This window comes from Heteronotia binoei, chromosome 20, assembly GCF_032191835.1.
Source record: "Heteronotia binoei isolate CCM8104 ecotype False Entrance Well chromosome 20, APGP_CSIRO_Hbin_v1, whole genome shotgun sequence".
Classification (NCBI taxonomy): Eukaryota; Metazoa; Chordata; class Lepidosauria; order Squamata; family Gekkonidae; genus Heteronotia; species Heteronotia binoei.
In genome coordinates, this window is record NC_083242.1 from 23,210,570 (window position 1) to 23,226,043 (window position 15,474).

At 51.6% G+C, this 15,474-nt stretch overlaps 1 protein-coding gene across 1 annotated transcript in view; it reads left to right on the forward strand.

Moving 5' to 3' along the window:
- LOC132588510 (acyl-coenzyme A synthetase ACSM4, mitochondrial-like) overlaps nt 1–15,474 on the forward strand; it is a 110,250-nt gene that overhangs the window by 87,960 nt on the left and 6,816 nt on the right. The window contains exons 1-10 of the mRNA XM_060260916.1: nt 4,297–4,460; nt 4,816–5,091; nt 5,929–6,139; nt 9,069–9,276; nt 10,234–10,377; nt 11,798–11,954; nt 13,219–13,298; nt 14,049–14,172; nt 14,974–15,054; nt 15,247–15,348. Of these exons, the coding sequence (XP_060116899.1) occupies nt 4,870–5,091; nt 5,929–6,139; nt 9,069–9,276; nt 10,234–10,377; nt 11,798–11,954; nt 13,219–13,298; nt 14,049–14,172; nt 14,974–15,054; nt 15,247–15,348 (1,329 nt within the window). The 5' untranslated portion in view covers nt 4,297–4,460; nt 4,816–4,869. Of the gene's footprint in view, nt 4,461–4,815; nt 5,092–5,928; nt 6,140–9,068; nt 9,277–10,233; nt 10,378–11,797; nt 11,955–13,218; nt 13,299–14,048; nt 14,173–14,973; nt 15,055–15,246; nt 15,349–15,474 lie in introns of the transcript that reaches the window.

A 15,474-nucleotide genomic window follows, 5' to 3' on the forward strand; every position in this document is an offset into this window, starting at 1 on the left:
CTCCCCCAGATTCACACAGTCAGGTCTTATTCACAAAGAAAGTGTGAGAAAGGGAGACATTTTTAATAACACATTCCTTAGTATTAAAAGAGATGATATGTAGTAGCCTTTGAACCCGTGACTCAAATTGCATCTGTATGTTATCCTTTGAAGCTATCCTATAAAGTAACTCTGTATAAGTCATTACTTCCAAGGATTATGTCCTTGGCAAAGCTATGGAGTTTCTACAATAAAGCAACTTTTGATTCAATAACAAGACTGATTATTGAGAAATATCGGCGCTGGATAGTGTGTTGACTGACTTGGAGATAATGAAACAAACTTGAAGACTGAGGTGGAGGATTTATTTAAGAGCCGTAACATCCAGATACAAAAGCAACCTCGAGCCAGTTTTGGGCCCACAGTGCGGCTCCTGGGCAGGCTGGCTGGGGGTGGGGGGACCCCAGAATGGAAGGGCCTCACGGGAGACAGGGACTGGGGGCGCTGCACTGGCGCTGACGGCCTTCCCTTTTCACCCCTTTGATTGGCGAGACGGCATAACACGGCCTCTTGTGGGTATTTTCTCCCCGAGGGCTGCAGCGGGAGGACTAGACTCCGTTCCAAGCGGCGATAAGACCCAAGTCGGTGCAGGGCCAGTCCGGGCGTGCGAGCTTCCGAGGCTCAAAGGTCCCCTCTTCGGAACCAGGCCTTGCAAAAGCTCATCTCCCCCTGCATTTCAGGACTGTATGTTATGCCATCCCATACTCGGGGCTTTAGGATCATGATGAAGCGGGGGGCCAATCAGAAAGCGAAGAAGCGCCGCTTGGCCCAGCCGGTCCCGCAGCTCCAGCGGCAGTCGGTCGTCCCACGAAGGGTCAGTTTCCAAGCCCAGAGCGGGAGACGCGGCCTCTCCTCCGTTTCGCCTTCCCTCTCCAGCAGCCGCGGCCCCTGCTGAGCTCCAGGGCAGGCGACGATGCCGGCGAGTCCCGCTCCTTTCTTCCCGCCTGCCCGGCGGCGGGGGTGTGACTTGGCGGCTCTCTCGCCGTCCTGCCCCCCGGGAGGAATCGGCGGCAGAGCGCGGGGGAGGCACAGCGAGTCCCGCACAGCTTTGCAAGGACTCGGCGACGACTGCCCTCCGTGTGAGTCTTGCCTTGCCGTCGGGTTCGGGTCTTGGGCTGTGCTCTCGGTCCCGGCCTGGGAATTCCCGGGCGTCAGAATAGGGAGGCGACAGAGCTTTAAAGTGGCTATTAGCCGCAGTATATACGGTATCTATATATATGTGTGTGTGTGTATATGTGTGTACACATATGTGTGTGTGTGTATATATATATATATATGTGTGTGTGTGTGTATACACACACACACATATATTGGCCACTGTGTGACACAGAGTGTTGGACTGGATGGACCACTGGCCTGATCCAACAAGGCTTCTCTTATGTAAAGAGGAGCCCGCCATCGAAGAGCTCCCCTTCTTTCTCCCTGAGAGCACCACCAGGACTTCCTTTACCTGTGCACCCGAAGTCCTGGAGGGGATTGGGGCAGCCTGAAACACTGTCCCAGTTCGAGGGTTTGCGGGTTCTCCCTGGCTGCCGGCAGGGGAAGAGGGTGGAGTTGCCGGATCCAGGTTGGGAAACTCCTGGAGATCTGGGGATGGAGCCCAAGGTGGGCAGGGACCTCAGTGGGGTTCAGTGCTATTAGAGACCACCCCAAAGCACCTGTTTTCTCCGGGGGGGGGGCTGATCTCTGCAGTCTGGCGATGAGCTGGAATTCCAGGGGATCCCCAGGACCCACAAGGAGGCTGGCATCCCTACTTCACAAACACCACAGGTATCGATTTGACCTTGTCTGATTATTTTTCAGGGCTCAAAATGAGAATGTAATTTGCTTTCAAATCTCCCAGAAGAGATCAGAATCCAAGAAGTAGACTGTCTGGCACCCTAGGTAATGTTCAGGTCTGCCGCTCCCCCCCCCCCCCCCTGATAATGTCACTGAGTCACATGGGGGTGCCCAATTCATCACCCCAGAAGGCCAGCGCCCTAGGCAGTTGCCTAGTGGCAGGACTGGCCTGCGGAAGAGCCATCCCCCCATAAAATATCACAGATAACTTCATTGTGAAGTGCTGCCATTCTATTTTTCAATATGTTGAGATTCTCCATGGGTGGCACGTTTGTTTTCCATTTGCAGGCTGGTTCAAAAACAGAAACCTAAATAGTTCCCTTTTCTTATTTTGAAGGTATGATTGAAACCCCTGGATGTTGCTTTAATTGTGCAAGGATAATCTGTTAAGTCTATTTAAGGCTTTACAAGTTAAAACCAGAATCTTGATTTGGGCTTGAAAACGAACTGGTAATCCACAAAGAAATCCTCAAATTGTAACCCCCAAATTGTACTAGATGAACTGTCTTCAAGGGCAGTCCTATGTGGAGTTCATTACAGTGACCTAGCCCTCCCCAGTTTTTGCGCCAGGACGGTCAATGCAATATTGAAAGCAACTTCTTTGTTAGATTGATGTCATGGGAAACATTTTTGTCTACGAGCTGGTTTCCCTACCCCCGGTTTGATCTGTTTCCAAAGGTGGACCCCAGCCGACATCAGCAAGCAGCAGCCCTCGACCACTTGCTTCTAAGCAGATGCCCTGGCCAGGAGCCAAAGCAGAATTACAATAAGGGAAGGTAAAACCAGGATAATCACATTTCGAAGGCTGAATCCTTAAAAATGTGGAATTGGCCTCTGTAACTGATTTAAACGTTCAGAGCGTTTTGCAAATCATTCCTGGTACAATGCAGTGACATATTAACTGATTTATCTCCTCATGGTTACACCAAGGCAACAGCCAAGAGAACTTTGACTGGATTGCTTATAAATGACTGTTCATTCCTAAAGCAGGGTTCAACGTGGGCAAGTGCAAAGTAATGCACATTGGAGTCAAAATTCCTAACTATAAATATGTTGATGAGGTCAAAAATTGGCAGTGACTGACCAGGAGAGAAATCTTAGAGTCATGGCTGGGAAGGCAAATGGCAAACCACCCTGTAAAAAAGTCTATCATAAAAAAGTTGTGATGCGACGTCACCCCAGACTCAGAAACAACTGGCGCTTGCACAGGGGACCACCTTTACGTTTTAGGCAACTCACTGAAAATCTTGACTCAGTGTGCAACTCCAATAAAAGGATTATTAGAAAAGGAACTGAAAACAAATCAGCCAGCTGAAGCTTGGTATTGGGTTGTACCGTAGGCCTTCTACAAGAGGAAAAAAAGTGAAACCTCCAGTTGCAATGCCAGATGGAATGTCAAACTCTCTTAAAAGGCTGAGAGCAGTGGGGAAACATGATAGTCCTCATATTAATAATACTTTAAAAAAAGGTAAAGGTAGTCTCCTGTGCAAGCACCAGTCGTTTCCAATGTTTTCACAGCAGACTTTTTACGGAGTGGTTTGCCATTGCCTTCCCCAATCATCTACACTTTCCCACCCGCAAGCTTTACCAGCCTCGGAAGGCTGGAAGGCTGAGTTAACCTTGAGCCCATTACCTGAACTCAACTTCTGCCAGGATCAAACTCAGGTTGTGAGCAGAGAGCAGTACTGCAGCTTTACCACTCTGCGCCACGGGGCTGCTATTAATAATGGTAAAATTAATTTTATGAAAAAAAGAGTCAATGGAAGCCTCACTGGATAATCTTACCTAGTTCCTCACTTTTAATTTACCAGTTAAAAATGAACATCATAGTCATCTCCATTTGGCAGTTTTGCTGTAGACATAAGTTGAGAGGGACTCCGGGCAGTTTTCTAGGTGGAGCTGGGGCTCTGAGGGCATCGTCAGCACAACCAATCCTGGCTGATACATGACTCAGCAGAAGTCGTCTTCTTTTTTGGCAAAAGGTCTCAGACATCAACCTCTCTTCCATTCCTCGCAGCAAGAGTTAAAAAATACTTCAGTGTTTCGGTGAGTTACTATTGTTTTAGGGCAGGGGTGCCCAACGGTAGCTCTCCAGATGTTTTTTGCCTACAACTCCCATCAGCCAGCATGGCCAATGGGGCTGATGGGAGTTGTAGGCAAAAAACATCTGGAGCGCTACCATTGGCTGCCCCTGTTTTACGGGGCTGCTCGTTTTGATGCTCTGATTTTTAACATCTTTCTGTGGAGGCTGGCAGCCACCCTGTAGTTAAGACTCACTCTACAGGACGACATTTTTGGGTGCTATCAAATCCCCCACCTTTTCTAGTCTGAGCTTTTCTTGTAGTGGGGTAGGTATCCTTGGGTTTGGGGCTGTGGTAATTAGTCTCGTCTTAAACACTGCCTTTCAACAGAACCAGAATGGCTGGGTTTTGTTATCATCAGGAACAGCTGGAGTTTGCCTGATTGGCCCTCTCCCAGCCTGCTTTGTTATCTCTCTTGGAAAAAAACCACAAGAATGTTGCTTTGAAGGAACTTCACGAGTTATACCTTCGGAATACTTCGACCTTTCAAGTGACAGCCTGGTAAAAAAAAAATCCTTTTCAAAACACCTGTGTGCTTAATTGTATATAGTAGGAAGTGAGGCTGAAATAGAAGAACTTTTCCAAGGCTAAGATGAGATTTGAACTCAGACCCAAGACTAACTGTCCGTGGGACCACTCTGACTTTGCAGCTGCGTCTTGGGTATCCTTAAATGTTAGGCAGCTGGAGTAATAGGCACAGGCGGGAATATTAGGCTAAATCTAGGCATGTAGCAGAACCCTGAGATGAAAGGGAGGACTTCTTTAAAAGGATGCGAAAATGTTTGGTATCTGGAGGAATAACCAAGCATTTAAGCAGCCTTTTAACCACAAGGCTATTTTCCTTTATGCGTTGTAGGTAGGTGCTCTGTGAAAAGCATCCTGAGTGGAGGACACTGTGGAAGACCCCGCGATGGCCTGTGTTGTTGTGCCATTGTTCTGGAAGGCCCAGGCCTTGAAGGGTCTGTGGGCTCTAGGCCGAGCTCCCGCTAGAGCCTTCAGCCGATGTCACCCAGTGCTGGCAGCTCAGAATTTCTCAGACTATGAATCCATTCAAGAACAATATAAACCAGAAGTGCCAGAACACTTCAACTTTGCAAAAGATGTGCTGGACAAGTGGGCCCAGATGGAAAAGGTATCATTTTGCTAGCTTGATTTCATGTTTTTAAAACGCATGGATACTGTACATGGTGGGCAGACGTTTGAATTTCACAAAGTCAATGCATTGGCTGCAGGGAAAAGAAGGGGTCAGATATTTTAAAAGGCTGGCAACATTTTTTTACTTGTCCAGAAGCAACACAGAATACTTGTGCCTTTGCAGAGGGTGGGTAGCCTGATCATTTGCATAAGCCGTGCTGGGGATTCTGTTCACGCGCAACGTAAGACCATAAGAAGAGTCCTGGCAGCACAGAATACGGTCATGGCTACACATGGTAAAGACCAAAGGCCTGCATTCTAAGGAAGCTCCCTTCCCCCTTTTTGTTTTGTTAGATTATCATCTTAATCTATTTCTGTTATTCATTTTCCTTTACTCCCACAGGAAGGTTGTGCTGTCCGTTTCTTATCTGCTGTGCTCTTCTGCCTCTCTCACTCTCTCTTTGCCTCCCTCTGGACTTCCCTGGAAGTTGATCTGTTGCAAGAGTAGTTTGCCTGTACTGGTTGGAATGCGTAGGTGTCAGTTTCAGAACTTTTGCTCTCCTGTGTCCCCCTCCCCCCAAAAAACCCCCTATCTAACCGGATTGCTAGGCACGGGGGTGGGGGGGGGAGAAATATAATTTGTTCATATTTCTGCTTACAACACATAATGCAATAAGTGCATCTTTTTCAGTTCCCTACTTTTGTTTTAGGGCATGGTTAGGAAATGAAAGCATATCCCTACAATTTTGTCAGGACTAACCCTACCTTGATAGCTACAAGCCCCTTCAAGTTCCAGATCTGGAGGATTCACGCTGCCCTCTTGTCATCCCACCAGGAGGGAAGAGGACCCTCCAATCCAGCTCTTTGGTGGGTCAGTGACCAAGGAGAGGAAGTGAGATGGACTTTCGAGGAGCTGACGGCTGCATCCAAGAAAGCAGCCAACGTGCTTTCTGAGCAGTGTGGCCTGCGGAAGGGAGACCGAGTTATAGTGATCCTGTCGCGGATACCCGAGTGGTGGCTTTTGAACGTGGCTTGTATGCGAACAGGTAAGCTATAGCAGTGCTTGTTTATTGAGCCAGGTGTCACTTAGAAAGGAAGATCAGGTGACTCTCATACTGAGTCAGACCACTGTCCATCATGGTCGGTGTTGCCCACTCAGAATGGCAGTGGCTCTCTGGGGTCTCTAGTAGAGGTCAGCTTTGCACTCTGGGGTCTCGAGCACTTTGAAGGTCAACAAAGATTAATTCTGGGTATAAGCTTCTTCAAAGTATGTATGCCTCCTCTTCCCCCCCGTTTTCACCATCTTAAGGCCAGGGAAGGGAAGGCCCCTTCCCTGGCCTTAAAATGGTAAAAATTGGGGGAGGAGGAAGAGGCGAGGCTGTGCCGATGGTGGCGGCGAAGGAGGAAAACGGAGGGGGGAGGCGGCAAGGAGGCGCTGGTGAAGTCGGAAGGAGGAAAACGGAGGGGGAAGGCGGCAAGGGGGCGCTGGTGAAGTCGGAAGGAGGAAAACGGAGGGGGAAGGCGGCAAGGGGGCGCTGGTGAAGTCGGAAGGAGGAAAACGGAGGGGGGAGGCGGCAAGGGGGCGCTGGTGAAGTCGGAAGGAGGAAAACGGAGGGGGGAGGCGGCAAGGAGGCGCTGGTGAAGTCGGAAGGAGGAAAACGGAGGGGGAAGGCGGCAAGGGGGCGCTGGTGAAGTCGGAAGGAGGAAAACGGAGGGGGGAGGCGGCAAGGGGGAGCTGGTGAAGTCGGAAGGAGGAAAACGGAGGGGGAAGGCGGCAAGGGGGAGCTGGTGAAGTCGGAAGGAGAAAACGGAGGGGGAAGGCGGCAAGGGGGAGCTGGTGAAGTCGGAAGGAGAAAACGGAGGGGGAAGGCGGCAAGGGGGAGCTGGTGAAGTCGGAAGGAGGAAAACGGAGGGGGAAGGCGGCAAGGGGGAGCTGGTGAAGTCGGAAGGAGAAAACGGAGGGGGAAGGCGGCAAGGGGGCGCTGGTGAAGTCGGAAGGAGGAAAACGGAGGGGGGAGGCGGCAAGGGGGCGCTGGTGAAGTCGGAAGGAGGAAAACGGAGGGGGAAGGCGGCAAGGGGGCGCTGGTGAAGTCGGAAGGAGGAAAACGGAGGGGGAAGGCGGCAAGGGGGCGCTGGTGAAGTCGGAAGGAGGAAAACGGAGGGGGAAGGCGGCAAGGGGGAGCTGGTGAAGTCGGAAGGAGAAAACGGAGGGGGGAGGTGGCAAGGGGGAGCTGGTGAAGTCGGAAGGAGGAAAACGGAGGGGGAAGGCGGCAAGGGGGAGCTGGTGAAGTCGGAAGGAGGAAAACGGAGGGGGGAGGCGGCAAGGAGGCGCTGGTGAAGTCGGAAGGAGGAAAACGGAGGGGGGAGGCGGCAAGGGGGCCCTGGTGAAGTCGGAAGGAGGAAAACGGAGGGGGGAGGCGGCAAGGGGGCGCTGGTGAAGTCGGAAGGAGGAAAACGGAGGGGGGAGGCGGCAAGGGGGCGCTGGTGAAGTCGGAAGGAGGAAAACGGAGGGGGGAGGCGGCAAGGGGGCCCTGGTGAAGTCGGAAGGAGGAAAACGGAGGAGGGAGGCGGCAAGGGGGCGCTGGTGAAGTCGGAAGGAGGAAAACGGAGGGGGGAGGCGGCAAGGGGGCGCTGGTGAAGTCGGAAGGAGGAAAACGGAGGGGGGAGGCGGCAAGGGGGCGCTGGTGAAGTCGGAAGGAGGAAAACGGAGGGGGGAGGCGGCAAGGGGGCCCTGGTGAAGTCGGAAGGAGGAAAACGGAGGGGGGAGGCGGCAAGGGGGCGCTGGTGAAGTCGGAAGGAGGAAAACGGAGGGGGGAGGCGGCAAGGGGGCCCTGGTGAAGTCGGAAGGAGGAAAACGGAGGGGGGAGGCGGCAAGGGGGCGCTGGTGAAGTCGGAAGGAGGAAAACGGAGGGGGGAGGCGGCAAGGGGGCCCTGGTGAAGTCGGAAGGAGGAAAACGGAGGGGGGAGGCGGCAAGGGGGCGCTGGTGAAGTCGGAAGGAGGAAAACGGAGGGGGGAGGCGGCAAGGGGGCCCTGGTGAAGTCGGAAGGAGGAAAACGGAGGGGGGAGGCGGCAAGGGGGCCCTGGTGAAGTCGGAAGGAGGAAAACGGAGGGGGGAGGCGGCAAGGGGGCGCTGGTGAAGTCGGAAGGAGGAAAACGGAGGGGGGAGGCGGCAAGGGGGAGCTGGTGAAGTCGGAAGGAGGAAAACGGAGGGGGGAGGCGGCAAGGGGGCGCTGGTGAAGTCGGAAGGAGGAAAACGGAGGGGGGAGGCGGCAAGGGGGAGCTGGTGAAGTCGGAAGGAGGAAAACGGAGGGGGGAGGCGGCAAGGGGGCGCTGGTGAAGTCGGAAGGAGGAAAACAGAGGGGGGAGGCGGCAAGGGGGCCCTGGTGAAGTCGGAAGGAGGAAAACGGAGGGGGGAGGCAGCAAGGGGGCGCTGGTGAAGTCGGAAGGAGGAAAACGGAGGAGGGAGGCGGCAAGGGGGAGCTGGTGAAGTCGGAAGGAGGAAAACGGAGGGGGGAGGCGGCAAGGGGGAGCTGGTGAAGTCGGAAGGAGGAAAACGGAGGAGGGGAGACTGCACAGATGGTGGCCGTGAAGGAGGAAACGGGGGGGGGGGAGGAAAATGGGGGGAGGATACACACTTTGAAGCTCATACCCAGGATTAAGCTTCATTCATTTTCAAGGTGCCACTGGACTCGACTTTGTTCTGTTACTTCAGACCAACATGGCTGAATCTACCTGGTCCCGTTAAGTTAAGATGCCAGGGACTGAACCTGGGACTCTCTGCTCTGCCACTGGCCAGGACTGCTCTGCTCGTGTATTCTGCTCCGGGGGGCGGGGCAGGGGGATGATCACCCTGAATGTGGATGAGGGAGAAAGAATATGCTCAGGACTACCTTGTAAATTCTTAATCGCTGTTCTCTCCGAAACCTGGAAGCAAGGAACACCTTTGTCTTCCCAACTGGCTCTCTCTCTGTTAGGGACCGTTATTATTCCTGGGACGACGCAGCTGACTGCAAAAGACATTCTACACCGACTGCAAGCGTCCCGAGCCAAGTGTGTCATCACTGACCAAGTTTTGGCCCCAGCCGTAGACAGTGTAGCTTCCAAGTGCCCGTCTCTAGCATTCAAGCTAATAGTGTCAAGGGACCGCCGGGATGGCTGGCTCAGTTTCTGCGACTTGTTGAAGTACGTACCGGCTTTTCATCCTAGCTACATGGGATGTTTCTCCAGGGAGACAAGTGTTCAGAATTTGCTGAATGCAGCTAGGCAACCTCTTCCTGCTTATGCCCAACCCAAAAGGCGGTTCCTTAACAACGTTCTTTCACGGTTAACACCCAGGACAAAACTGTAGTTGTCTTGTTCTCCCCAAACACATTAATGAAATTTGATACTACTGTGAAAGTTGATCCCTGTTTTTTTCATCTGTCGTCTGTAAATGGCTTTACAAACAGTAAAACAAACAAAACAAAAACCCCAGGGCATTTGCCAAGGAATGTGGGCAGGATGGGAAAGGACCATGCTCCAAAAGGACAGGGGGGGATGCATTGCTGTACACCCAAGTGATCTCAACTTTACAGCAGTCCCTGGGTGTGGGCCACCCGGAGGAGACTGCAACAATGAAAAGTTTAGACAAAATGACATTTTCATCCCACCCTTTCCAGGGAATACAGGACAGCAGGCACGCTTCTCCCCTCCTCCATTTTAGCCTCACAACAACTCTGCAGGGTGGGTTATGCAGAGAGAGAGTGACTGGGCTTAAGGCCCCTTCAAGGAGTGTCCAATAAAGTAAGATCTGAGCCCAGGTCTCTCAGCTCTGAGTTCAGCATTCTAACTGCTATGCTGTGCTGGCTCTGCATTCGCTCTCGGAATACCAGGTGCGGGACACAGAGGCAGGCAATGGCAAACCACCTCCGAAGCATCTCTTGCCTTAAAAGCAAGTCTCGCTCGCCACCTAGTGGTACACAGCACTAAAAAAGCTAGAATTTCTGGCTGCCAGACAATCTTAGGACCTCTTGGCTGTACCATACACACTGCTATACGATAATTAATTTCGATTAGTAAAAGGGTGAGATCAGTCTAATATACTTACCACTGCTTCAGAAATATGCGTGTTTTTATCTCTTGCATCTGTATGTCCTGCAGCCTTGCACCTGCTGACCACCACTGTGTGGCCACAAAGAGCTGTGAGCCAATGGCGATCTACTTCACCAGCGGCACAACAGGTGCTCCCAAAATGGCTGAGCATTCCTACAGCAGCCAGGGAATTGGACTTGCTCTCAATGGAAGGTATGCAAGGCTGGGTACTTGGTGGGGTGTGTGTGTTTCCAGATCCTTATGTCTTCCTGATGCACAAAACTTTCAGCAACTGACATCCTGAGACCAATCCTAATGTTCAGCATCTGCAGAGCATGTTTTAAAACATTCAGATTGCTTCATGTTGGCCCCGTAACTCTTACAATAGCCCTGAAAGGTAGAACATTATTACCTGCATATTGTAGACTGGGAGGCAGAGAGGATAGAGCTTTGCAGAGCACATATCATGCTGGCAGAAGAGGCCTGGATCAGTCCCCAGTGTGCAAGAAAAGGCCTTTCTCTGTCCAAGATACTGAAAAGACATGCAGGTCGCAACAGACTACAGAGAGCTACAACAGGCCAATCAAGTGGAGAGCAATGGCATCCCTGAATCATACAGGATGTCAAGGGGACACTGGGGAGGGGCTGTGGCTTTGCATGCGGAAGGTCCCAGGTTCACTTCCTGGCACCTTTGGTTCAAAAGGACCAGGTAGTAGGTGATGTGAAAGACTTCTGCTGCTGCCAATCTGCACGGACAAGACTGATCTTTGTGGACCAATAAGGCACCTTCACGTGGGTGTGTTCATTTGTTACAGAGCTGGCCAAACTTCCTTAATGTTAGAGCCACATAGAATAAATGTCAGATGTTTGAGAGCCGTGAGACAGGAGGGAGGGAAGGGAGGAAGGAAGGAATTCATGTTGTGCTCTGCTCTGAGTCCCTATGGGGAAGGGCGGAATATAAATAAACAGATAATAATAACGAAGGCAAATAGATGAGGGAGAACGTTAAATGAATTCTCCAAACTGCTGGCTGGCTTGGAGAAGTTATTGAAAGGGACAATGCCTTCTCCAAGCCAGCTGATGGGGTGGGGTGGGGCTTCAAGAGCCGCAGACTATATGTGAAAGAGCCACATGTGGCTCCTGAGCTACAGTTTGGCCACCCCTGCTCTAGAGACTCTAGGCTCACCCACATCCCCCGTGTTCTGTGTCCAAACCCTGCCCCCATCACAAAGCTGATTCTCATTGGTAGTAGGTTTGGATATCAGCAACTCCTCTGAAGCAAATAACACATCCTCTGTGTGTGTCAGTGATTTGATGTTTTGAGCTTCATCCTACTTGACAAATCCCATGACCTTTACAACAGAACACAGAGTCCAGTGGCACCTTTCATAAGGGACCCCCAGGGTCATCTAGTCCAACCCCTGCACAATGCAGGAAACTCACAAATCCCTCCCCCTAAATTCACAGGATCCTCATTGCTGTCAGATGGCCATCGAGCCTCTGGTTAAAGACCTCCAAGGAAGGAGAGCCCCCCACCTCCCGAGGAGGAAGCCTGTTCCACCTTTAAGACCAACAAAGTTTTATTCTGGGCACGAGCTTTTCTGTGCATACACATTTGCTTCCTGTTCCCTAGATACTGGCTTGATCTGACCCCCAAGGATCTGATTTGGAACACTTCTGACACGGGCTGGGCCAAGTCTGCCTGGAGCAGCATCTTTGCGCCATGGAGCCAGGGGGCAGGCGTCTTCGTCCACAGCATGCCGCGTTTCGAGCCAAAGCCTGTCCTTGAAGTACGTGACAAGCCTATTAGCATTCCCCTAAATGAGTCCCCAGTTTGCTGGGGAAAAGTGTAATGACTGGGGAAGGCAATGGCAAACCACCCCGTAAAAAGTCTGCCGTGGAAACGTTGTGAAAGCAGCGTCACCCCAGAGTCAGAAACGACTGGTGCTGGCACAGGGGACCTTTCCTTTTTCCTTTTTAAAGCAGGGCTTTTCCTGAGCGCCAAGGTCAGTGAGAGCCAGCCTGGGCTAGTGGTCACGGCATCAGACGAGGTCCAGGGACAAATCCATGCTGGGCCATAAAGCTCACTTGGGCCAGTCAGGCCCATTCAGCCTAATCCACCCAATGGGGAGGTTGTGATAATAAAGCAGGGCAGAACTAAAATGCGCTACGCTGATATTACGGGGTTGAATTGATCCCTTGCTGGTTGAATTGATCTGTAGTACCGCTGGCTTGCTGATCTCAACAGATCTTGGGAGCTAAGCACGGCTGGCCCTAGTAAGTGTTTGGATGGGAGACCACCAAGGAAGTCCAGGACTGCTACACAGAGGCAGGCAATAACAAAAGCAAATCACCCCTGAATCATTATTGCCATGAAAACCATACGGGGTCGTCGTAAGTTGACTACGACTTCATGGCACTTTGATTCCCACTGAAGGTTTTACGCAGTGCTTCTCTTTCTCTTTTCACTGAATGCGATGGCCGATATGAATCTGGGGCCACGGCAGGCCCTGCTGCTAGACAAACTAGGTGACTGCCTAGAGCTCTGGCCTTCTGGGGGTGCCAAACTGGGTGCTCTCTCTCTGCATGACTTGGTGAGGTCACGCCACCGCCCAGCCTGGCTGCCTCTCCCAAGTTTTCCCCATGCAGGCCTCTCAGAGTCTCCGAGAGGCGCAGGCAACGGGGCTTTCTCCCTGCTTCCCTGTGCCTCTTGGAGACTCCAAGAGGTGTGGACAGCAGGGCAGCCCCTTTTCTGGGGTCGCTACTGCCTGATTCCTCCATTCTATCCTATGGACCCATAGGATGAAACGGAGGGATTGGGCCACTGCTGCGCTGCAGTGCTACATAAGGGGTTTTAATTTTCTTTCTTATGAGCCCATACAATAGAATGGAGAGATCTGTGCGCAGCAACCCCAGAGAAGGGTGTGTGTGTGGGGGGGGGGGGGTGCCTTGCCTAGGGTGCCAGAGGGTGCAGGGCCAGCCCTGTCTAGGGCTCAGCGCAGCGTGAAGTCTGATGTTGTTTTGCTAAACTTCCCACCTTTTATTATCATCTAGACGTTGTCAAGGTTTCCCATCACAACTTTCTGTTCCGCACCTACTGCTTACCGGATGCTCGTATGCCACAATCTAAGCAGGTAAAGACCCTTCCTGTACTCTCAATGGGGTTTGTGTGGTGTGAAAATGAGATAGTGATGGCGCCTGGCACAGCTTTAAGGAAAGGCATCTGAATTCCCCTGCGCTTCCCTGCTGAGCCAAACCCATGAATTTACTGCGCAGAGAAAACCAGCTGTCCGGTAAAGCCCTGAATAATGCATGGGCTCTCATCTGCAGAGGTATGTTCAATTTAGAACAGGTGTTAAGAGAATGGGCTGTGACCCACAGTGCCCTCTGGCACAGGCCCGCCCCTCTCAGCCCTCCCAGCTGCAAGAGGGGGCACTGCAGTGGGTCACACAAAGATCATGGATACCTTTAAGTTCAGAATGGAAACAAGCTTAACCCACTCACCCCCCCCCCCTTCTCGTGCCGTGATCCCAATTCAATCAGGGCTCCACTCACTTGATAACTCAGCTTTTTTCTTTCTTTAAAAAAAACACACACACTGGAAGCTGCCATGTCCAGCACATGCTGGTTTGGTGCCTCTCGGGCAGCTTTTAAGTTTTTGGACAAGTAATAGTAGTAAAGTGGAAAGGAAGACTGTAGTCACAAATATCCTAGACCTCTGCCATTGTACTCCTGATATCTCAAAACATAAAATGGAACATCTTACCCTGCTTTACAAAACTGTAGGCACCCCTAGCCCCCCCGCCCCCATAAACAATTCAAAAGTGTTGGTCCTTTTCAAAACCAGCTTGCTAACCCTGGCTTCCTTTCCTTTCCCTCTTAAGTTACAACTTCCACAGCCTGAAACACTGCGTGAGCGCTGGAGAGCCCATGAACCCTGAAGTAATGGAGGACTGGAAAAGAGAAACCGGCTTAGATATCTACGAAGGCTACGGGCAGACAGAAACGGTACGCAGAGAGCATTAGAAGTGAAAGGAACAGGCTATGTCTATGGGAAGATTCATACAACTTAATCTTCATAGATTCTTATTCTTTTAGATTCGGATGTGGCATCGATAGGAGAGGGAACAAAATGCCACTGTGGGGAAGTAGTTTGAAATGGGCCCTCTTAGCTCTACCTCCATCAGATGTTTCAGTAGGCTCCCTTGGCAGAAAGGGAAGTGAGAACGATTTGTTCAGGTGACCCCCCATCAGCTTTTTTGAGCTATTATATGAACCTATGAAGCTGCCTTCTACTGAATCAGACCCTCGGTCTTTCTACTCAGACAGGCAGCGGCTCTCCAGGGTCTCAAGCTGAGGTTTTTCACACCTACTTGCCTGGACCCTTTTTAGTTGGAGATGCCAGGGATTGAACCTGGGACCTTCTGCTTACCAAGCAGATGCTCTGCCACTGAGCCACCGTCCCTCCCCTTAGACATAGGAAGCTGCCTTCTACTGAATCAGACCCTGGCTCCATCAAAGTCAGTATTGTCTACTCAGACTGGCAATGGCTCTCCAGGGTCTCAAGCTGAGGTTTTTCACGCCTATTTGCCTGGACCCTTTTTAGTTGATGTTGGGGATTGAACCTGGGACCTTCTGCTTACCAAGCAGATGCTCTACCACTGAGCCACCGTCCCTCCCCATATTAGAGGCTTTCGGAAGTGGGGGGGAGATCATGGTAAAGTGCCTGAAAGTGCCTTCTTGTGGCTCTGTAGACCTCAGCCTATTATGGTGCTCACATTTACTTCTCCCTTCACCCTTATGAAACAGGTGCTGATCTGTGGAACTTTCAAGGGAATGAAAATTAAGCCTGGCTCTATGGGAAAGCCCTCTCCTGCATACGACACTCAGGTATCACACATCTGGAAGACCCCATGAATAGCGGGAGGCTGTCAAGTCTCGAGCCGTCGCCTACTTTTTGGAATGTAGAGTAGCTTGGTGCTGGTTTTGCTGTTCAGCAGAGCCACGCCCCACCCTAAAGCGAGTTGTGTCAGCAGCACCTCTTCCTTTTGAGGGCAGAGAGTGTTTTGTGTTTGCCTTTAGATAATAGATGAAGACGGCAATGTTTTGCCTCCCGGGAAAGAAGGCGATATTGCCATCAGAATAAAACCAACGCGTCCATTTTGCCTCTTCGCTCAGTACACGGTAAGACCTGCTGTAGAATGTCAGTGGCACAGCTATGGGGAAAGGGATCGAGCGGCTCATCGGTCACAGCATGATCTGTGGGGATGTTCCAGTGCAAAGTGGTGAGGAAACCAGAGTGATGGAGAG